At 44.7% G+C, this 24,057-nt stretch overlaps 1 protein-coding gene across 5 annotated transcripts in view; it reads right to left on the bottom strand.

The window, feature by feature from the left end:
* Positions 1-745: 745 nt before the first annotated feature.
* The window catches only part of LOC114463144 (dedicator of cytokinesis protein 3-like), a 59,972-nt gene continuing 36,660 nt past the window's right edge, over positions 746-24,057 (bottom strand). Inside the window, exons 28-54 of one of the 5 annotated variants that reach the window (XM_028446433.1) lie at positions 23,910-24,004; positions 23,153-23,231; positions 18,265-18,365; positions 18,090-18,148; positions 17,818-17,966; positions 17,353-17,438; positions 17,158-17,184; positions 15,665-15,760; positions 15,532-15,592; positions 14,480-14,573; positions 13,805-13,953; positions 13,646-13,732; positions 13,462-13,566; positions 13,074-13,215; positions 12,456-12,622; positions 11,603-11,743; positions 7,701-7,880; positions 7,528-7,611; positions 6,861-6,977; positions 6,469-6,545; positions 4,525-4,606; positions 4,384-4,462; positions 4,087-4,202; positions 3,939-4,023; positions 3,754-3,864; positions 2,652-2,719; positions 746-2,469 (exon numbers count right to left, since the gene is read on the bottom strand). In XM_028446433.1, coding sequence (XP_028302234.1) covers positions 2,074-2,469; positions 2,652-2,719; positions 3,754-3,864; positions 3,939-4,023; positions 4,087-4,202; positions 4,384-4,462; positions 4,525-4,606; positions 6,469-6,545; positions 6,861-6,977; positions 7,528-7,611; positions 7,701-7,880; positions 11,603-11,743; positions 12,456-12,622; positions 13,074-13,215; positions 13,462-13,566; positions 13,646-13,732; positions 13,805-13,953; positions 14,480-14,573; positions 15,532-15,592; positions 15,665-15,760; positions 17,158-17,184; positions 17,353-17,438; positions 17,818-17,966; positions 18,090-18,148; positions 18,265-18,365; positions 23,153-23,231; positions 23,910-24,004 — 3,033 coding nt within the window. In that variant the 3' untranslated portion in view covers positions 746-2,073. The other 4 variants (XM_028446437.1, XR_003674069.1, XM_028446435.1 and 1 more) reach the window with 4 other exon arrangements.

The raw sequence follows: 24,057 nt of genomic DNA, 5'->3' as shown, positions 1-24,057 counted from the left end.
AAAATTTGCCATTTTTATGTCTTTATATAGCCTTATCTTAAAAAATATTTTTTCAAAAAATTTCCATTTTCATGTCTTCCAATAGCCTTACCTCAAAAAATATAATTTTTTCAAAAATATTCCAACTTATGTCTTACTAAAGCCTTACCTCAAAATATTATTTTAAAAATTTTCCAATTTATGTCTTACTATAGCCTTACTTCAAAAAAAATAATTTTTTCAAAAATTTGTCATTTTTATGTCTTAATATAGCTTTACCTAAAAAAATATATTTTTTAAACTTTTGCCATTTTTCTGTCTTACTATAACCTTACCTCAAAAACTAGTATATTTTAAAAAATTTTTATGCCTAACTATAGCTTTACCTCAAAAAATATATTCTCAAAATTTTTCATTGTCTTACTGTAACCTTACCTCAAAAAATAATGTATTTTAAAAAATATTCCATTTTTATTGGAATATTTTTGGAAATTTTCCAATTTTTATGTCTTACTATAGCCCTATCTCAAAAAATATTATTTTTTCAAAAACTTAGGGTTCAATGCCTTGCCAAAGGACACATAGGCAGTATTGACTGGGATTGAACCTCAAACCTCTAGATCAGAAACCTACCCCTCCACCACCTGATCCACAGTCACCTTAAAAACACAGGTAAGGCTATAATAAGGCATAAAAATGAAGCCCCGCCCACCTTCATGTCTTGGCGTCTCAGGTGTTTTTTTGGTGGTGAAATGATGAAATCAGATCAAAGTTGTTCTTTTATTGTTGTTCAAACATCATCACAGCAGTTTAGATTCAATGAGGAGGAAAACAGACGCTAACAGATGCTAACACGTTAATGCTCAGGTGATGCTTTCAATGACGGTGGGAAAAAAGAAAACAAGGTGACACAACAACCACAGCGTGTTCATGACCTTTGACCCCAAAGCTAATCCACAGCAGGTCAGAAGATAGAGAAACATCTCTGATTACGTTCATATCAATAAGAAACAACAGCACAAAGCGCCCCCTGGTGGAGTCTTTTATAACGCGTCAGAACGTGCCACGCCTTTTTATCTTGTGTCACGGTCTGAGTTTACCTCAGATCAATTATTCAAAAAAAACATGATTATAATATACATTACAATAAATAACAGTTAACCTAATGTAACTTTACTATAATAAGCTGCTGTTTTCATATAAATCTGATCCTTTTTTAATCGATGGTCGACTGATGTGATGTTTTGAACATTTTTAAATCGGTACAGTAATCTGTGTATGGCTAATCCAGTACGGGTACAGTCAGTACGTAGCAGTCACGTACTGAGACTGTAAGAGAATCTCAGTACGGAGGTAAACTCAGACCGTGACACTGGGAAACAAAACAAGCTTCTGGTTTATCTACGATGTCGGGAATAAAACGCGCTGAATGAAAAATAAACGTAACAATGTTAAAAACAGTTAATGTGCGTTAAATATTATTTCACAGATTGAAAAGTAATCTCAGCGTGACCCCGCCCTAAAAGGCCCTTCAAATTTCAAAATAAAAGTGTAAACTGTAATGTAAAATATGGACAATAATTCATGATTTAAAATGTAAATCCCTTGTTCTCGTTCACAGAATTTATTATATGTATTCTTATATTTCCACAATATTTAATAAAGTTTAAATGTAAAGCTGTGAATTCTGTTAAATGTAAACTCAATATTTCACTTCTTTTATATTGTTTATATACAAATATTAAATAAAGTTTTGTTTTTATAAACTATTCACATTAGTAGTTTATCTTTGAATTATATTTCAAACTTATTTTAAAATTTCAAAATCGAAAAAGAAAAAAACCTGACGTGTTATTTCTATATTTGACATCAATTTAAAAAAGTTTCATAAAATCTTTACGTGTTTGTGAAAATCTTTAATGTTGTAAAAGTTTAATGTGCTGGTGTAAAAATGTTTATTAATAATATTAACAATAATATGTACATTGATCACATGACGTAACTGTGAACTGTAAAAGTTACATTTTATTGCGATCACGTCTACTTTTAAACGCTGACGCACAACATATCGCGTGTGTAACGTGTGTGTGTTGGTCAGTGTGTGAGGCCGTGCTCCCAGGACACCCTCCCCTGGTCGTCCCGGGGGAAGCTGATGATTGGTTGGGAGATGAAGTGAGGTGCAGAGGGCGTGGCCTCCTCAGGTTTGGGGAGCAGCGTGGGAGGGTGGAGGTGGAGCAGAGGGGGGAGGAGGGGAATGAAGTGATGATGATCCTGGGGGGTGTGGCTCCAGCACGGCCCCGCTTTGCCTCTGTCCAGGAGGCGGAGCTCTGCGACGCCGTACCTGATTGGCTGATAGAGCGAGTCCAGCTCATCCTGGTCGGTGGGGGCGGAGGAGATACCCGAGCTGGTGCTGACCGAGAGGGTGGAGCTACTGCCATTCAGGGTGGAGCGTCGACTGGTGGGCGGGGCAAGTGTAGTGGGCAGAGGAGACTGAGGAGGAAACACAGGAATGTTCTCAGAGACCACACAGTTGTTCACACGCTAAACTACAGACACTTTATCACCGCCATGTGATCAAGGCCCACAGGCTCCGCCCCCAATAACAGAAACTAACAAGTCGAGGAGGAGGAGTCAGGAGTATAGAGGAAGAGGAGTGAGGAAGAGGAGGGTACCTTATTTAAGGAGCGTGTGGGCGGAGTCTGTAGATGAACAGCATCATAGAGCAGAGAGAGGTGATGGCCTACAGGACACACACACACACACACACACACACACACACACACACACACACACCTGTGCTCACGCTGAGGAAGAGGAGGAGGTGAGAAAGATGAGGGAGGAGCAAAGGATACACATGATGCCTAAAGCTCGTTAGACACGCCCACAAATATCGACTTTAGAGAAAATTAAAAGATATTTTTACTAAATGTGACGAAAACATTTATGAAAGAGAAAAAGTTTAAACTCAGACAAAGTTTTCATTTGTTTCCAGAGGATCATAAACAGTGTTGTGGTTTAGGGCGTGTCATCTGATATGACGAAGGCAAAAGCGTTGAAGCAAAACTGGTGCATGTGCATTTGCGAGGAGAGGAACTAGCTAGGCTACCGCTATTAGCATAGCTCTGAATGAAAACAGAAAGATGTCGACGCAGCAGGATGAACGTGTAGAAGCTTTTATAAACTCAGTTTTAGAAGAATTTTATTTTCAGTTTTAAAAAGTGAAAACCTAATGTGATATCACTTCCTGTTTTAAAAAAAAACGTTCTTAGCGTGCTAGCACCATAGCAACAGCATAAAGCATGATTAATGTTACATAAACCAAATAGATGCTATGAAAGTATATTATATATATAAAGTATATTTCTCATTAGAAATGTCATCAAAACAATTCTAAAGCCACAATCTATCATGAAATAAAACAATTTGCCACTAAAATATAGAGATTTACGCCTTTTTTTTTCATGAGTCAGCAGTAACGTGACCTGACGTCAGCTCTATTATTGCACAAAGACAACACAAATATTTGTGCTCTAATAATATTTTAATTAATATATTAGCAAAAGTTAACCATTTACTCACGGTGTTTATCATAAATAAGGTGTAATGTTACATTTTATATATTATTTATAAACATGACTAATGACTAACTGCTTTTTGTCCCTTATTGTAAAGTGTTGCAGAGAGTTTTTAATCTTTAAAGTCGTGTCACGTTAAAGAGTGTAAGTTTGTGATCTGTGTTAATATTAATGATAATAGAATCTTCCCGGGTCGTACCATGAGGGAGGTTCCGTGGGGGGACGGGCGGCGCCGTCACGTGTGTGGACAGGAAGGGGAGGGCCTCCCTCGTCCCACTGTCCAGGCTCCAGCTGCTGGGAATGCTGAGCACTGAGGAGGAAGAGGAAAGGGAGGGTTAGAGAAGACCACACGTTAGGCACCGTCAGCGTTTAGGCCCCGCCCACCTTTGTCAGCCACAGACAGGTTGGGGTCACTGCAGGGTTTGCACGGACCAATCAGCTGATGGAACAGAGCTCTCTGCAGGTGATTCTGAGGAGGAAACACTGCTGGTCTTAGTTACCATGGTAACCTGACGGAGGACGTGTTGCGTACCTGTCCGTTATCGGTGAGGTTGGTGTAGAGTGCGTTAGCGTAGCACTCTCTGTGCGGCAGCAGCATTAGCATCTCACGGGTGTGTTTGTGCTTCTCTGTCAGTGATGGAGAACCCACTACACACACACACACACACACACACGCACACACACACACACGCACACACACACACACACACACACACACACACACACACACACACACACACACACACACACACACACACACACACACACACACACACACACACACGACTCCCATCATGCATCAGGAGCACGAAGCGTAGCAGCTGCTTACCTCTGATGGTGGAGGGGGCGGAGCTCATCATCTGAGAGGGTGCAGAGTGGGTGGAGCTTAGGCTGGAGGAGGGACTTGCCTGTAGCAACAAAGGAAATATGAATTATTTCTATTTTTTTTTCTTCTGCTATTACTGCTCACCTGAAGGCGGTAAAACTCCTCTGGATGTTCCACCATCATCCCGTCACTCAGGATGAGTAGATTCCCAATGTTCCCAGTTTCACTGAAAAGAGAGGAGGAGTTAGTCACCATAGCAAAAAAGTAAGAGGAGAAAAAGGCAGAAACAAGAAGAGTGAGTTTAGAAGAAAAACATCTCTGTCCATCAGATAGATCTATAGATGAATCTATCTATACATCTATCTGTGTTGTGTGTATTGGGCGGAGAGGAGGAGAGGATTTCCAGCCGCTGGGGGGCGCGTGCGTGCAGCCTCTTCTGAGCGCTCCACAACACCTTCCCTGTAGCTCAGAGGGAAGGGGGGGCGGGCGGAGGACGGGTGGAGGCATAGACAAAATAAACCCTTGGCTTTCCCTCTGATACAGTCAGATGGTGTGTGACGACTTGGTAGATCTGGTTCAGAAGACGAAAAGTCCAGGTGACGATGGGGGAGAGAAGGGGAGCTGGAGGGGGACGGAGCATCATCTGTGGTGAAATAGGAGACACAGCCTTGAGCTGGCGTGTGGGGGGAGGCCAATGGTGATACATTATTTGTTTCGGTAACCTTGTCTTTGGTCTCCAGCAGTAAATCCAATAATGTGGCCTCAAACTACAAGCCGAGCACTCAGCCTCTCCAAGGTTGTTTCAATCCTACGTAAACGCTCCAAAGTAGCCTCCTGCCTTCATTTGAGTTGTTCATCACATTAGTGTGAGTGTTGAGTGCTCTGCCCCATCCTTCAGAAAGGAAGCCTTCTCAAAACAGTTGCCAACGTAATACAGACTGTGATAGATCAGAAAGCTGCCAGCTCCAATCAGCAGCATCACTGCTACCATAAATCCAATCATATAGATATCCTCCACAGAAAGCATGGACAGACATACGACTTTCCACTGACACCAGGAACCCATTGTGTATCCGGCCGCAAATGTTCCGCTCGGACACGCGGGCTCACCCTGCCCGATCTTTGAGTTGAAAAAATTTGATAGACTGCATTGAGAGACCAGCTGACCAATTCCATCATTTTGGTTTTTAGAAGAAATATAGAGAGAGTCTCCTCTTAGATCCACAAGACAGAAGACAAAACAAGCAGCAGAGCAGATAGAGAGGAGACCGCCTTCACCGAGTAGCACAACAGAAGTTGTGTATTATTGTGTATTATTGTGTCGCTAACCTGTGTGTTGTTTATCGTTGTGTATTATTATGTAGCTAACCCGTGTGTTGTTTATCGTTGTGTATTATTGTGTAGCTAACCTGTGTGTTGTTTATCGTTGTGTATTATTGTGTAGCTACCTGTGTGTTGTTTATCGTTGTGTATTATTGTGTAGCTAACCTGTGTGTTGTTTATCGTTGTGTATTATTGTGTAGCTAACCTGTGTGTTGTTTATCGTTGTGTATTATTGTGTAGCTAACCTGTGTGTTGTTTATCGTTGTGTATTATTGTGTAGCTAACCTGTGTGTTGTTTATCGTTGTGTATTATTGTGTAGCTAACCTGTGTGTTGTTTATCATTGTGTATTATTGTGTAGCTAACCTGTGTGTTGTTTATCGTTGTGTATTATTGTGTAGCTAACCTGTGTGTTGTTTATCGTTGTGTATTATTGTGTAGCTAACCTGTGTGTTGTTTATCGTTGTGTATTATTGTGTAGCTAACCTGTGTGTTGTTTATCGTTGTGTATTATTGTGTAGCTAACCTGTGTGTTGTTTATCATTGTGTATTATTGTGTAGCTAACCTGTGTGTTGTTTATCGTTGTGTATTATTGTGTAGCTAACCTGTGTGTTGTTTATCGTTGTGTATTATTGTGTAGCTAACCTGTGTGTTGTTTATCATTGTGTATTATTGTGTAGCTAACCTGTGTGTTGTTTATCGTTGTGTATTATTGTGTAGCTAACCTGTGTGTTGTTTATCGTTGTGTATTATTGTGTAGCTAACCTGTGTGGGTGCATCAGTCTGTAGTTCTCAGAGCTGATAATTCCTCTGTGAATGATTCTTTCCACTCCAGGAAGTCCCTGAAACATAAACATTAAAACATTAAAACATTAAAACCTTAACATTAAAACATTAAAACATGAACATTAAAACATTAAAACATGAACAGTGACGTTAGGAACAGTAGCTGATGTTCCTCTCATCTTTTCTCTCTTTAACTCCTCCTCCTTGTTTCCTCCCCTTTGTTCTCTTTTTATTTTCCCACGCCTCTTGCTCTAAAACTGTGAGTGAACTAAAGGTTGTTTTTCCTGAGTTCCTCTTCTGTTCTCCTCGTGTGTGGGAACGTTGGAACTCTAAAGCTGCTGATTATGCTGAGTCATGGTCTGGTCACTCACGTGGCTCAGGCTGGTCTTCATCACCTGGAACTGATCCATCAGCTTCTTGTGCAGGGGACGCATCTCTGGGTGCACCAGCTTCTCATGCACGGCCAGGCCGACGCCCAGGATGTGAACCTGTGAGGAGGAGGAGGAGCTTTGATCACGAGGGGCGGGACCACAAACATCTGATCTGAGGGTCACATGATCAACATTAACATTAGAATAACGACCAATCAGAGCATTAACACTGAACGCCAGTTTGTTTTTATTGTTGTTATTTTTGGAGTCATTTTTTGTGTTTTTGTCTGTGTTTTTATTTTTAAGCTGTTTTATTTTAGGTTTTTCAGCCTAAAAAGGTAGAAAACATTTAATTGAACTAAATGTTTCATTAACAATCTGAAAACAACAGGAGTTAAATCAGTGTTAATGTTCCTTTTCTATCTGTAACTTGTTTTGACTCAAAGATTTCATACGAGGGCAAAAAATACACAAAATACACACAAAATAGACAAAAACAAAAATGATGACAAAACAACCCAAAACAAAAACGCGACGAAGACTTAAAGTTACCACAAAAGTGCTTAACAAAGTAAAAGACAAAAAAGAAACACAAAATACAAAAATATTAGTAAAAATACAGGTTGTGCGTGCGTGTGTGTGTGTGTGTGTGTGTGTGTGTGTGTACCTGGTCCTGCATCAGGTCTTTCAGCTGTGTGATCTTCTCCGTGTCTTCAGGATGACTGATGATGTAATCCTTATCAAAAAAGGCCTGGGTTTCAAAATAAAAGCACAGGAAACAAAGAAGATCAGAAATGAGGAAAACAGCTTCCTGTCTGTGTTTTACTCTGAAGGTCCCACCTCCTGGTAGCGGGCGACGCCCCCGTTGACGGCAGCGTCGACGACTCCGTTGAGCGTCATGCTGAGCAGGTTGATGTTCCTTTGCTGCTGCTTGTGCTGGTACTGACCAATCAGAGTCCTCAACTCCTGGTTTTTGTTCTCCACCACAGAGACGGCGTTCTCCAGAGGACTCACCTCCACCTGGAACACGTTAGAGACACGTTAGAGACACGTTAGAGACACGTTAGAGACACGTTAGAGACACGTTAGTGACACGTTAGTGACACGTTAGTGACACGTTAGAGACATGTTAGTGACACGTTAGAGACACGTTAGAGACACGTTAGAGACACGTTAGAGACACGTTAGTGACACGTTAGTGACACGTTAGACACACGTTAGAAACACGTTAGAGACACGTTAGAGACACGTTAGAGACACGTTAGAGACACGTTAGAGACACGTTAGTGACACGTTAGTGACACGTTAGAGACATGTTAGTGACACGTTAGAGACACGTTAGAGACACGTTAGAGACACGTTAGAGACACGTTAGAGACACGTTAGTGACACGTTAGACACACGTTAGAAACACGTTAGAGACACGTTAGACACACGTTAGTGACACGTTAGTGACACGTTAGAGACATGTTAGTGACACGTTAGAGACACGTTAGAGACACGTTAGAGACACGTTAGAGACACGTTAGAGACACGTTAGTGACACGTTAGACACACGTTAGAAACACGTTAGAGACACGTTAGAAACACGTTAGTGACACGTTAGTGACACGTTAGAGACACGTTAGAGACACGTTAGTGACACGTTAGTGACACGTTAGAGACACGTTAGAGACACGTTAGAGACACGTTAGAGACACGTTAGTGACACGTTAGTGACACGTTAGAGACATGTTAGTGACACGTTAGAGACACGTTAGAGACACGTTAGAGACACGTTAGTGACACGTTAGACACACGTTAGAGACACGTTAGACACACGTTAGTGACACGTTAGTGACACGTTAGACACACGTTAGAGACACGTTAGAGACACGTTAGTGACACGTTAGTGACACGTTAGAGACACGTTAGAGACACGTTAGACACACGTTAGAGACACGTTAGAGACACGTTAGAGACACGTTAGTGACACGTTAGAGACACGTTAGTGACACGTTAGTGACACGTTAGAGACACGTTAGAGACACGTTAGTGACACGTTAGTGACACGTTAGAGACACGTTAGTGACACGTTAGTGACACGTTAGAGACACGTTAGAGACACGTTAGTGACACGTTAGTGACACGTTAGAGACACGTTAGAGACACGTTAGAGACACGTTAGTGACACGTTAGTGACACGTTAGTGACACGTTAGAGACACGTTAGTGACACGTTAGAGACACGTTAGTGACACGTCAGAGACACGTTAGTGACACGTTAGACACACGTTAGAGACACGTTAGTGACACGTTAGAGACACGTTAGTGACACGTTAGAGACACGTTAGAGACACGTTAGAGACACGTTAGTGACACGTCAGAGACACGTTAGTGACACGTTAGACACACGTTAGAGACACGTTAGAGACACGTTAGTGACACGTTAGAGACACGTTAGTGACACGTTAGAGACACGTTAGAGACACGTTAGAGACACGTTAGAGACACGTTAGAGACACGTTAGTGACACGTTAGACACACGTTAGAAACACGTTAGAGACACGTTAGACACACGTTAGTGACACGTTAGTGACACGTTAGACACACGTTAGAAACACGTTAGAGACACGTTAGTGACACGTTAGTGACACGTTAGAGACACGTTAGTGACACGTTAGTGACACGTTAGAGACACGTTAGTGACACGTTAGAGACACGTTAGAGACACGTTAGTGACACGTTAGTGACACGTTAGAGACACGTTAGTGACACGTCAGAGACACATTAGTGACACGTTAGACACACGTTAGAGACACGTTAGTGACACGTTAGAGACACGTTAGAGACACGTTAGTGACACGTCAGAGACACGTTAGTGACACGTTAGTGACACGTTAGAGACACGTTAGTGACACGTTAGTGACACGTTAGTGACACGTTAGAGACACGTTAGTGACACGTTAGTGACACGTCAGAGACACGTTAGTGACACGTTAGACACACGTTAGAGACACGTTAGTGACACGTTAGAGACACGTTAGAGACACGTTAGTGACACGTTAGAGACACGTTAGTGACACGTCAGAGACACGTTAGTGACACGTTAGACACACGTTAGAGACACGTTAGTGACACGTCAGAGACACGTCAGAGACACGTTAGAGACACGTTAGTGACACGTTAGTGACACGTTAGAGACACGTTAGTGACACGTTAGACACACGTTAGAGACACGTTAGTGACACGTTAGTGACACGTTAGAGACACGTTAGAGACACGTTAGTGACACGTTAGAGACACGTTAGTGACACGTTAGAGACACGTTAGACACACGTTAGTGACACGTTAGAGACACGTTAGACACACGTTAGAGACACGTTAGTGACACGTTAGAGACTCGTTAGTGACACGTTAGAGACACGTTAGAGACACGTTAGAGACACGTTAGAGACACGTTAGTGACACGTTAGAGACACGTTAGAGACACGTTAGTGACACGTTAGAGACACGTTAGACACACGTTAGAGACACGTTAGAGACTCGTTAGTGACACGTTAGAGACACGTTAGTGACACGTTAGACACACGTTAGAGACTCGTTAGTGACACGTTAGTGACACGTTAGTGACACGTTAGACACACGTTAGTGACACGTTAGACACACGTTAGTGACACGTTAGTGACACGTTAGAGACTCGTTAGTGACACGTTAGTGACACGTTAGACACACGTTAGTGACACGTTAGAGACACGTTAGACACACGTTAGAGACACGTTAGTGACACGTTAGAGACACGTTAGACACACGTTAGTGACACGTTAGAGACACGTTAGACACACGTTAGACACACGTTAGTGACACGTTAGAGACACGTTAGACACACGTTAGTGACACGTTAGTGACACGTTAGTGACACGTTAGACACACGTTAGTGACACGTTAGTGACACGTTAGAGACTCGTTAGTGACACGTTAGACACACGTTAGTGACACGTTAGAGACACGTTAGTGACACGTTAGTGACACGTTAGAGACACGTTAGAGACACGTTAGAAACACGTTAGAGACTCGTTAGTGACACGTTAGAGACACGTTAGAGACACGTTAGTGACACGTTAGAGACACGTTAGAGACACGTTAGTGACACGTTAGAGACACGTTAGAGACACGTTAGTGACACGTTAGAGACACGTTAGACACACGTTAGTGACACGTTAGTGACACGTTAGAGACTCGTTAGTGACACGTTAGACACACGTTAGTGACACGTTAGAGACACGTTAGTGACACGTTAGTGACACGTTAGAGACACGTTAGAGACACGTTAGAAACACGTTAGAGACTCGTTAGTGACACGTTAGAGACACGTTAGTGACACGTTAGTGACACGTTAGAGACTCGTTAGTGACACGTTAGAGACACGTTAGACACACGTTAGTGACACGTTAGAGACACGTTAGAGACTCGTTAGTGACACGTTAGAGACACGTTAGAGACACGTTAGTGACACGTTAGAGACACGTTAGAGACACGTTAGAGACACGTTAGTGACACGTTAGTGACACGTTAGAGACACGTTAGAGACACGTTAGTGACACGTTAGAGACACGTTAGAGACACGTTAGTGACACGTTAGAGACACGTTAGAGACACGTTAGAGACACGTTAGAGACACGTTAGAGACACAGAAGATATGTCAGAGTTTTCTCGTCCTTTTAAAGATTATCAACATCTTCTAAGAGAAAAGGTTTTGGGTACCAGGGTAATGCTGGAGATCATGTTCAGCACTGGGACAGTGAAACAGTTTCTCACCAGCTCTTTTCTCTCCACCTCGAACCAGCGCGAGATCCCAGGAAGAGAGTGAGAGAGAATCAGAGTGGTCCTCTCAATCCACAGACTCTACAATGTAAATAACACACACACACACACACACACACACACACACACACACACACACACATAACACTCATCTAAACCTGAACAGAGAGATGTTTGAGTGTGATTTACAGAGCTAAGGGCATGTTTTAGTCGATTCTAGGTTTATTGCTCCTTGTCAGAATCAGAATCAGAATCAGAATCAGAATCAGCTTTATTGACCAGGTACAGTTTAGAACAATACGAGGAATTTGACTAGGTAGTTGCAGTGAGAGGAGACACATCAACACACCGGAGCAGCCATTTGCGGCGCCCACATATTTAGGTGAAAAGGGGATCAATAACAGGAGGAGAGGAGGGGTGAGGGGAAAAAAAAACTGCCAGTTTGAAACTGATTTCCCTAAACAGAGAAAGCAGTGTGAAACCAGGAAAAAAACCGCCTCTGCAAACATAAATGTAAGCATGACACAGTCAAACAACTCGAGACAAGGCATGTAGGAAGGGTTGGGTGGGAGGTTGGCTGGGGGAGGGGGTCAGGTGGGAAGAACAACAGGAGTCCAGCCGTTTGGGGACATGGGCGTGCTGCCAGTCGGCGCTGCAACCACGCCTCCATGCATGTGAGGACCTTGTTGGGTTTATGTGACTTGTGAGGACCACAGTGTTGCACACATATCCCATGTTTAAGTGTGCAACCAATGTGTACACTGAGCTGTGTGTGTGCGTGCGTGCATGCAACCTTGAACTCGTTGTCGCGGTCCTTAACTCCTCTGTGGAACGGCCGGTCGTGGTGAAAGCGCCGCACGTTGTTCACCCTGTAGAAGCTCTTGATGCGTTCAGGGACTCGTTCCATCTGCAGAACGTCGACGCTTTCAGGGACCGGAGTCACCGCGTAGATCTGCAGATCTGAGCCCTGAGGTCAAGGTTCACCAACAGTGAATAGAGAGACTTCTGCCATTGAGCATCGACTAGTTTGTGTTTAGTCACACAAAAAAAACAAATCACACAGTCGTACCACAAATACTAAAGTACACAAAATAAGAAGAAAAATACAGAAAAGCCACTAAAGACACAAAAAAGATTAAACGATTAAACTGGTGACGAAATGTTATCAGTGTGTGTGTGTGTGTACGTATGTGTGCGTGTGTGTTCGTGTGTGTGTACGTATGTGTGCATGTGTCCGTGTTTGTGTGTGTGTAAAAATGTGTGCGTGTGTGTGTGTGTGTACGTGTGTGTATGTATGTGTGCGTGTGTCCGTGTGTGTGTGCGTGTGTGTGTCCGTATGTGTGTGCGTGTGTCCGTATGCACGTGTGTGTGTGTGTGTGTCCGTATGTGTGTGCGTGTGTGTGGAGGATACACTGAGCGTCACACTGCAGGATGGCCTCGTCTGGTTGGTTGGGATGCTGCATTGCAATGGCTTGAGGGAATTCTCCCAGCATCCTTTGCTGGAACGCCTCCAGACGCTCGTAGTCATGACCACGACAGACGAACTCTTTGTTCTGTAAGGACACCAGATAACACCATCACCAGTGCATTTATAACATCTACTGTATTTTTGTCTCATTTGTCACTTTTGACGTTTGATTTGTTATTTAGTTCAGGACGCAGTGCAGAGACTGAACCTCTGTGTAGGCGTGGGAATCCTTTAGGGTAAAGTGTTAAAGTAGCTCTGAGAGGTTTAATATAATTGTGAAATGTTCTGTTTTTATTAAAAACATATTTTAAACAGAGAATTAAAAACTCACTCTGAGGAAAAATGGGAACTTTCGTCCGTAAAATCCAACCCTGAAGAATTCTGGCTCCAGACGCTGCTGCTCCATGATGTTGTCGTAATATGCAGCCTCCATTTTCTACACACACACACACACACACTTAGAACAGGTTGTTTGTGTGTGAGCAGCTCTGTGTAAGTGGTGGTTCTGGTCTGACCCGTATCCAGCTGAGGCTCTGGTAGTCGTACAGAGACTCGTACTGAAAGGCCAGTTCACGACACAGAGGGATCCCGTACTCCCAGCACTGGAACACAGAGACCACACTGCTGTCACACCTGTGTGTGTGTGTGTGTGTGTGTGTGTGTGTGTGTGCTACCTTGCCCTTGTTGAAGTAATGAATTACTTTGCGACTCAGTCCTTCTTTGCGATGCCACTCAGTCTGAGCTGAGTAATGGAGGAGGTCCTTCAGAGGATGATCCACCCAACGTAGGAGCTCCCAGTAGAGGAGGAGTGTGAAGGCAGCCTCTACACACACACACACACACACACACACACACACACACAAAGGCATCTATTTAAAATAATAGATTTGTCAAAATATACAATAAAATAACATGAATTAAATCCTAAATAATAAGTATAGATAAATGTATGAACTCTAAATGTTCCATGTGTGTAACAACATATTATAATATATAATAATAAGTAGAAACTACAACGTGAACCAGAGAAAGTGGCTTTGATCAGAAATAATACGACTAACAACATATGGATTATGTTAAATGTTAAATAATAATTTACTCAGTAACAGTTGGGTGTAACTAATGATTTATTTTAAAATACTGTACAATTACTGATTTAGAAATATACTCAAAAAGTAAAAGTACTCAATGACAGTAACGTGAGTAATCTATTACTTTCACTTCTGACATGTTACACAAAAATACACAAACACACAAAACAAGCAAAAATTCCAAACAAACGTGACACAAACGAGGTTGACTCAGCAGAACTACAACACATGTGACCATGTGACCATGTGACCTCTGACCTGTGTAGTTCTCAGCCTGTAGATGCATGTCACACAGTTTATGGATGTAACGGATGTACATCTCCTCCTTATTGATCTCTGACTTGTAGAAATTCTGTTATGGTGAGAAAACACACACACGCGCACACACACACACACACACAAGCACACGCACACACACAACCCAGCACTTTTGCAGTGAAATAGTGAAATATTTTACTTTGAAAATCCATTCTTTCAAATAAAAGATTTCTTTGACAAACACAAAACAAACAGAAAAGAACGAGTGTAAATCATAAAAAGTTAAAATACTGCCCCCTGCTGTTAGGGAGGATAATATTAACAGATTTCAAAATAAGAGCATGGTATCTTCTAATGCAGAGGTGTCAAACTCATTTTAGTTTAAGGTACCAAATATGGAGCTGTTTGATCTAAGGTAGGCCACAGGTTTTTTGTGAGAAAATGAGTCATTTTAACATTATTGTTCTATAGTTTACACTTCTACGTATATATAAAATATTAAATATGAACTGATAATATCCAAGCAATAAGTGACAGATTTACATTTCTTAGATTTGTGGCCAATGTCTATTTATTTAAGGGAACATTATGTAATAATTTGAGGGAAATTAAAGAATTTATATATTTTTTCAACAGTTTAACAGTTTCGACCCTGCGGAATGAATTAGATGCTCCAAAGGGCCGAATATGGCCCCCGGGCCTTGAGTTTGACACATGTTCTAATGCCTCATTAGTAATAAACATGAACAGAGTCAACGTGTGACGTCCAAAACAAGTTTCTCTTGTAAATTAGACTCATTTTATTAATGGGACTTCATCTGTATAAATATATACAGTATTATAAATATATAAATCAATAAATGAACAGAGTTTAGCTAAATACAACTAAATAAACAAAAAACAAACGTCTCCTTTACATGATAACACTATTCAATCACTTTAAATGCATATTTTTTTCTTCTTCTGTTATTTTAGGATAAATATTTACTGTAATAATTAGTATGCTATATTTAAATATATGTTTTATTATATTTTATATGATAACGTCTCACCAGCAGGTTGACAGTGCAGCCGATCTTCTTGTTTTCCGTCTCGTCTCCTTTCATACAATCCCTGAACACAAACCAACACAGCCCGGTGTCACGATGGCTTTGGTTTCCGTGTGAATCCTGTGACCAGACTCACCGATAGTCCAGCAGTCGCTCCATCAGACGCGTGACCGACGTGATGAAGGAAATCCCCGTCTCTCTCCACGTCTCCTGCTCAATCTTCTCCAGCAGACTTCACCAAAATAAAAGACAAGTTCCTGCTTTTATTCTGAAACACCTTCAGAATCGGAACTTAATGTGAGTCTGATGATAAAAGTCTGTTATGTAACTCCGCCCTCTACTGGACACTGTCACACATCACATGGACTTTAGTACGTAACACAAATTCAACAAAACTCTGCCTCCTTTGTGTGTTATTGTGTGTCAGAGTGTGTGTGTGTGTGTCAGAGTGTGTGTTCTATTTCATCCCTGCTGACTGCCTGAGGTGGTGAGCACTGAATATTCCCCTTCGCACATGCAATGCAGTGCAAGTATGTAGACCAACAATGTCACCCGTGACCTCTGGATGACCCTGACGACGTTTATAGCTTCAGGTGTTCCGTGGGGCCAGCATGGTTCAGGGGGTGCCGCGGGGTGGATCTCCAGCTGTTCTGCTTGGCGCGTCCCTTGGGCCCGCGTGCCCATCTGCGCCATCTACCCTCTCCGGTGGCCCGCCATGTGGACGGGGCGGGCTCACACCAGACACGCCTCCTACATGAACACTTCACTCCCAGCTGGTCTGGCTCACTCACTTGGTGCGCCACACACCCATACCCAAACCTTGGGGGGCTGGATGGTGGGGCTGGGGGTGAAGGGGGCCGCCGCCTGTGCTACTAAGTAGTGGAGTAGTTTAAAGATTAACAGCTGATCACCCAAGGAGCGCGCATATGATCTTTCCCTCCTACTGTCTGTCTGCGTGCGTCCTGCTCTGCATTAATGTCTCACTCCTGGTTGTTCCCGTGGTTAATGTCGACCCTTTTATGATACGACTGTTGTAAAAAATAACTCTCTTGGCCGAGTTGTAACAACACAAAGGTTCTCTCCCCTTTCTTTTCATACACTCACTAAACACACACATTCACACAGGGGATAGGGACCCTACCCACCACCATAACACGGTCATCGGGTGGGGCCCAGCCTCTCTGTTGATGGCTGGGCCATCATGTAGAGTGGGTCTCGAGGGGCGTAGCGGGTGTTGCTGGGGGCTTTGCCCAGGGGCTCGGCCTTGGGGGGTTCCCGGTCCCGGGGAGGCACTCTTGGGGTCCAGCGGGCTTGGCCGGCTGGCTGGGTCGGTACTTGCGGGGGTCTTCCGGGTGGGCTTTTTGTCACTCAGAATCCTCGTGTGCTCGCAAGAAGATGATGTAGGAGAGTGCCCTGGAGTGACACCTGATGTAAACTTCCTCCGGTTCATCCAGGGGTCAAGGGTGACTTTATTGGTCTACATACTCGCACTGCATTGCATGCGTAAAGGGGAATATTCAGTGCTTAAAGCACCGCCTCAGGCAGTCAGCAGGGATTCATAGAACCATAGATACATTCGTAACTCTTCATTGTTGTGTGTCAGTGTGTGTGTGTTAGTGTGTGTCCTACCTCGGGTAGGGACCAAAGAGCTGAGTTCTTTTCCCGCAGCACAAAACAAACCATTTTGTTAGAAAATGTATGTGTGTAAAGTTAGAGACACAACAGGGGAGACAGAAAAAGACACACACACACACACACACACACACACACACACACACACACACACACACACACACACACACACGCACACACACACAGACTCACAGCAGACTGAACAGTTCTCTGTAGTTTTCGTCTCCTTTTCCTTCAGAAACCAAACTGTCCAACTTATCGATGAGCTCCGCCTCCACCTGAACACACACACACACACACACACACACACACACACACAGTGGTGACATTTAAATGAGTATGTAGCGCGTTCACATTAGATAGTATGAATAGATTGAGTATGTGAGAAATACCAGGATGTATACTATATGGGGACATTTTTTAAGCATGCATGGTGGGCACACTAGTCTAGGGCTGTGTCCAAATAGTCCCTCCTATCTCCTTTCCTATCCACTTTTCCTTAACCCAGTGATGATGTCAAAGGGTTAAGGAAAAGTGTTAGGAGAGGAGTTATACTAGAGTATATACTAGACAGTATATACTAGACAGTATATACTATAGTATATACTAGACAGTATATACTATAGTGTATAGTAGACATTATTTATGCCGTCCCACCTGTTTAAAGTTGCCGTGCTTGCGTTGCTCTGACTCCATCATGTCGTGGAAGATGGGGATGATGATGTTTCTGAGCTCGTTCTGAGGGAGCAGCGTCACTCCTAGGAATGGTCCGATCATTCCAGGGATGAAGTGAACCTTGTTTTCACCTGGAAACAGGAACAGAGAGTGTGTGTGTGTGTGTGTGTGTGTGTGTGTGTGTGTGTGTGTGTGTGTGTGTGTGTGTGTGTGTGTGTGTGTGTGTGTGTGTGTGTAGAACTACTAAAACTGACCCAGTTTCTGCCACATGTTGAACATCTGGTAGGTCATCATCACCCTCATGTCTCCATACCTGAAAACACACACACACACACACACACACGCACACGCACACACAGGCTTGTGTCACTCTGTGTGTGCGTGTGTGTGTGTGTGTGTGTGTGTGTGTGTGTGTGTGTGTGTCCTCACCTGTCCAACACCTTCTTCTTCTTGGTGCTGCTCAGGTTCTCCAGCTGTAAACTGGGCTGGTTGATGTAAAGAACGGCTAAACTAAAGTAGGAGTTCCACACCTGAGAACAACAACACACACACAATCACACAACAACACACACAAATACTGCATGTGGTTGCTTGTGTCCTCATTGTCATGTCTGTTGTTGTTGTTGTTGTAGATGTGAATGTCTAGTCTAGGTAAATGTGTAACACACTCAGACACACACACAGCACTGTAAAAGGGGGTCAACAGAGAGGTGAAGACAATGATTCTTGGAACAGGAAACAGAAGAGAACAAAGGCACAGGAAGTCATGCTGTTGGTTTACACAGGACCAGCAAATTATGAGGAAGTGGGGGACTTCCTCTCATAAGAGAAGGAGGGCAGATGTACAGTTCCTCATTCAAAATAAACACCTCTTCTCACTCGTTCGAGCTAGAGGGGTTGTCCAGTGAGACAACTCACTCATATTACTCATAGAACTGGGGTTATATACATAACCTAAAGTTCTATTTCATAATATTTCATGAGATGTCCCACTATGAGATATGGCAGCTCCCGTAGTGTAGACATGCTTATCGAGTGAAAAAAACCAGCCCGCAAGGCAGAGTCCGTTATACATCAGGACAGCAATCAGTCCAGCATGTAAACCCAGACAAACGTGAAGGGCGAGGACCAACTCACCGCTGCACAAATGTCCTGAACAGACACTGCCCTGAACAAGGCCCAGGAGGTGGTGGGACATCGAGTCGAGTGTGTGTGCAGGCCTTCAGGCAGCCGCAGACCCCAATCCTCATAGGCCAAAACAATGACCCCCATTGTTCTTGGTAATTATGGGGCTGCCCATTGCCCCATAAGCAACACCTGTGACAGGTGTTACTTAGTAACAGGCTTCCCCCTGTGGGAATTAGGCCAGGAGATGAACAGCTGATTGTTCCTCCTGAGGCCCTCTACATGTTCATGTACGTGCGTAACGCGTGGAACGAACACAACAAATTAGACCGCTGCTCTAGGCCAACAGGGCGAGATCGTTTTATCCCCAAATCCCAAATGACAAATACACTTTCACAGTGAAACAGGCTACGTCCTTGTCAATCAGGCCCTGCAGGGATGATAAGATCATCCCTGAAAAAGGATGTTACACCCCTGGGGGAACCAACCCTCAAAACACTGTACAATATTTACATAACCCCGGTTTCATGAGTAATATGAGAGAGATGTCTCACTCATATATATGACAAAGAACTACAAGCACTGAGTGTTTTCCTCTGCAGCAAACAGATCCACCTCGGCCCGTCCATAACAGGCCCACAACTGTTGCACCACCAGTGGGCATAACCTCTATTCCCCGTACACCGGTGCGCTCCTGGACAGCAAGTCCGCACCTCCGTTCAGGAACCCCGGGAACAAGCGGCGCTCTCAGAGAGAGGAGATGAGCAGCAGCAGCTGATGGGAGTGTATAAGCCAGCTTGGTGGTTGATATACACCACCACCATGATACTGTCCGTCCTCACCAGGACATGATGTAGAGACGGGAGAAAGAGGATCAGTGAGAGGAATGTTACAACCCCCTCGAGGATGTGAGGTCAAGGCTTGAGGGGCCGCAACATAAATAGGACACCAAACAGAAATCAAAGGTTATCAAAAGTATTTATTAACCAAATTCTAAAAGTATCAACAGAACAAACTAAAGGGACTGGAGACCCTGGCCAAACTGAACAAAAGTAGGGAGGACACTGGGCCAACCCTATACAGGGCCGTCGTCCCAGCGTCCACCCTCTAAACTACAAAAACATACAAAACACTAAACTATAGGAACACGAAAACAGGACTACCAGACATCTCCAGTCCAAACTAAAACAACAAACTTACAAAGATGTCCCGTGAGGAGCAGCAGAACTCTCCTTACATGTCTGCTGCTGGTCAGTTGTTGTGCCTCCCGCTTTCTGGTCCTCTCAACCCTTTATACAGCTCCTCCTCCCTCTCCACCTGATTACTGATGTGAGCCAGGTGTCAGGAGAGGAGAGGAAGGGCAGGCTGAGAGGCCAGGAGGCACCAGCCGTAACAGGAAACACCCCTGACATTTCCAAATAATTTATGTGACAGCTTTGGAGGTCTGCGTCCCAGCAGCCTCTCACCGACCTGCCCTCAAACACTCCACCCCAGCCCATCAGGCTGGCGTTTGTGTAGATCATCTTCTTGGACGTAACGGTCCCCATGGAGACACTGTGCGTCATGACGCACAGGGCTGAGCCCATGAGAGGTCACCCACAGCTGGAATTCCCTCACGTGGAGGCGGCTGAGGTGGATGACATCATCAAACCATCAATCCGAGTAACTGGAGACATAATCTGAACTGAACAGACTTGCCCGGTCAAAACAGCATGCCCCGAACATCTCCACCCGCAGCGCCAACAGGTGCGCTGTGAGAAGGACTGAGTGCAGAGACAGTGGCAGAAGACAGTTTCCTGTGTAGGGGACAACGTGCTCTTTTACGCATTCGTCACAAACCCTAGGCCGGATAGGTGACGTAACAGAATGCGCGTGTGCGCTGTGGCAAATCATTGTGCCAAAAACAGCCAACTGTCCAAATAGGTGGGGCTATCGCTGCCTCCGCGGTTCACACGAACACCCTTGGGCTCTGTGAGAGGCCGAAGGGAAGCACATGGTATTCATGACATATCCACCGGAAAGCAAACCTCAGGTACTTTCTATGAGCGGGATATAATGGAATGTGGAAATACGGATCCTTCAAGTCGACAGACGTGAACCAACCTCCCTGACGCACCAGGCGTAAAAGGGAGGCATGCGTAAGCATCCTGAACTTATATTTCCTGAGAAAACTGTTCAAAGCCCGTAGATCCAGGATAGGGCAAATGCCGGCCCCCCCTTGTTAGTGGACCAGAAAATACCTGGAGTAAAAACCGCTCTGGGACAGTGTAATTCTGTACTGAAAACGTAAAGTCACATGACATCCCGTGACGTCACTCATGTGCGCCCTGCATATGACGCAATATAATGCGGAAGACGCATCCACTCAGGTTGGCTGTGAGTGTATGAATGAGTGGTGTATACTGGAGAAATGTTTGCAACTCGGAGAAAACTATGGATGGAAAAAGGCTTGAGCAGCGGCCAAGTGTGCACCCATGACGGCTGCGGTGGCTGAAGAAAGGAAGCCCAAAGACAGCGGTAAATGGACGGAGCGGTAAGGAAAAGCTGGTCTGAGTGAGTGCGCGTGTACATGTGAGTCAGCGTCGTGGCCCCCCCGCACTAGCTGACGGGGCTACTCCATCACAGAGCCAATCTCCTCCTGCAATACACGGGCCAGGTCTCCCTGGGCATGAGTGTGTATTATACTGGCAAAACGGGGAGGGACAGCCGCAAACTGCAGCCTGTAACCCTTCGATATCGTCCACACCACTCATGGTGGAGCTGTGATCGCTGCCCATTTCTCTCTTTTAACGCTCCGGCTTGTTCAACCTGGGAGGCACTGGCCGTGGTACAGTGGCGCGCTCTCCCAGAGGCAGGCTGCCAGTGGCCGGAGAAACAATTTGTGGTGTAATGGCGCCCTCTTGAAGTGATGGATCGCACTCTGCCAGAAGGCCCAACCGGAGGGCGGTGGAGCCCTCTGTCGGCGGCAGCCGGCCCAACAACAGAGGAGCCAACCCTGTCATGGCGGCACCCTCTGCCAGTGGAGCAGAGCCATACCCCCAGGAACGAGAGTGCAGTACCGCTCGTTTCCGGGGACAGCGTGGTAAAGGGAGCTCCGCAGTATCCAACCCAAAAAAGGCCAAGGTCTCCCGCCGAGTGGAGAATGCAGGCACCATTACCACGCTACTTATAGTAGAGGACTTTGCTTTCACATGCTGCATGGATGTGCGTGTGAAAGTTTAACAGGTGGAGCTGGTGAACGAGGAACATCCAGCTGCATCACTGAGGGAGGAGAAAACGGACAGACCGTCTTTTTCTTTCTCCTCGTTTGCGTAAACTGCAGACCCTGGGGGTCACTTTGAGACGGTCTCTTCCGTGAAGATGGAGACGGGACCGGGGGTTTCCGTGGAAGACACAAACGGAGAGTTTCATCATCCCTCTTTTTTTTTTTCTTTCTCTGCAGCATCACTGCACAAAAAACCAGCGCCGAGCCAAATATTTTCACGTCTTGCAGCAGTGAAGGACAGCACACACAAGCCCGGAGGCATCAAGTGGTGATGTCCGGGAGCTCTGGACCTGTCGGTGCAGAACTCAAAGTGGCTAACAGAGTGAGAGAGCCGCTCAAGGACCAACATGCGGCGAAGCAACAACTTTGGAGGAAAGCCGACAGCTGAAGCTGGGGCTTTGAATTTACCTGTGAAAGAGCAGCACTTACCGAGCAGAGCAAGGCAAGTGCTGGTTGCTTCTCAACCTGTTATGGTCCACGCAAAGCATTCATACTTACCAACGCCCGCCGACTGGGAAAACCCGAAGAAATCCACCTGTGGACAGTTTAGCTGATAAGAACGTGAGCTATGCAAGAGAGAGAGAAGAGGTGTTTGAATGAGGAACTGTACATCCGCCCTCCCAAGAGGTGGGAGTGTCCCTGGTGGACGGAAAGTTCTTTCCAGCCAATCAGGGCGTGGTGGATTGAGAAAAGTGCTTCTGAGGGTGACAGGGAGTGTGTATCCCATAGTGAGACATCTCACAAAATATTATGAAATAGAACAATTGTTTACATCCACAGCAGAGCAGTGTGCTGTGAAGGATCGAGCTGCATCATTACATGTATCAGGTTATTGATTATTGAATAAACTGATGACCTGAATTATGAAAGAAACTGACTGACATTCAGATCATTAGAAACACCAGCATTAAAAGATCTAGTGCGTACCTGGAAGTCAAAGAAATCATCCTCTGTGAAGTTTTCATGCAGAGCAGAAGAAAGCTGCTGAGACGTGTTCAGGATGACACTATGTGCACACACACACACACACACACACGCGCGCACGTACGCACACATACACACACACACAAACAGACACACACACGCGCGCACGTACGCACACATACACACACACACAAACAGACACACACACACGCGCACGTACGCACACACACACACACACACACACACACACACGCGCGCACGTACGCACACATACACACACACACAAACAGACACACACACGCGCGCACGTACGCACACATACACACACACACAAACAGACACACACACACACAGACACACACGCACGTACGCACACATACACACACACACAAACAGACACACACACACACGCGCACGTACGCACACATACAAACAGACACACACAAACAGACACACACAAACACACGCGCACGTACGCACACATACACACACGCACACACACAAACAGAAACACACATACACACACACACACACATACACACAGTCAGATTAATGGACCTTATGAGGACCTCTGATTCTTCAGGTATCCCTGACTAATGAGGACCTGCTGATATACAGTTAACAATACAATAAAATGATGACGTGTCCTCAGTTTCACACACACACTCGTTGATAAAAATGCAAACACGGAAAGAAAGAAAAGCACTGTGGGAAAAGAAGGACATAGGGTGTGTGTGTGTCCCCTGTGGGGACAGCAGACCTGCTGGTGAGAAGCCTCAGGACGTTCCAGTCTTTGGGGAAGATGCTGATCTTCATCAGGTTCCTAAACACACACAAAACCTTCAGCAGGAACTCCTGCAGGGCACGCAGAGGGAACAGTTAGCGCTGTTCATCCTTGTTAACCATCA

The sequence above is a fragment of the Gouania willdenowi genome, chromosome 5, assembly GCF_900634775.1.
Source record: "Gouania willdenowi chromosome 5, fGouWil2.1, whole genome shotgun sequence".
Classification (NCBI taxonomy): domain Eukaryota; kingdom Metazoa; phylum Chordata; class Actinopteri; order Blenniiformes; family Gobiesocidae; genus Gouania; species Gouania willdenowi.
Note: the sequence above shows the minus strand (reverse complement) of the source record. Positions and strands in the feature narration are given on the sequence as shown.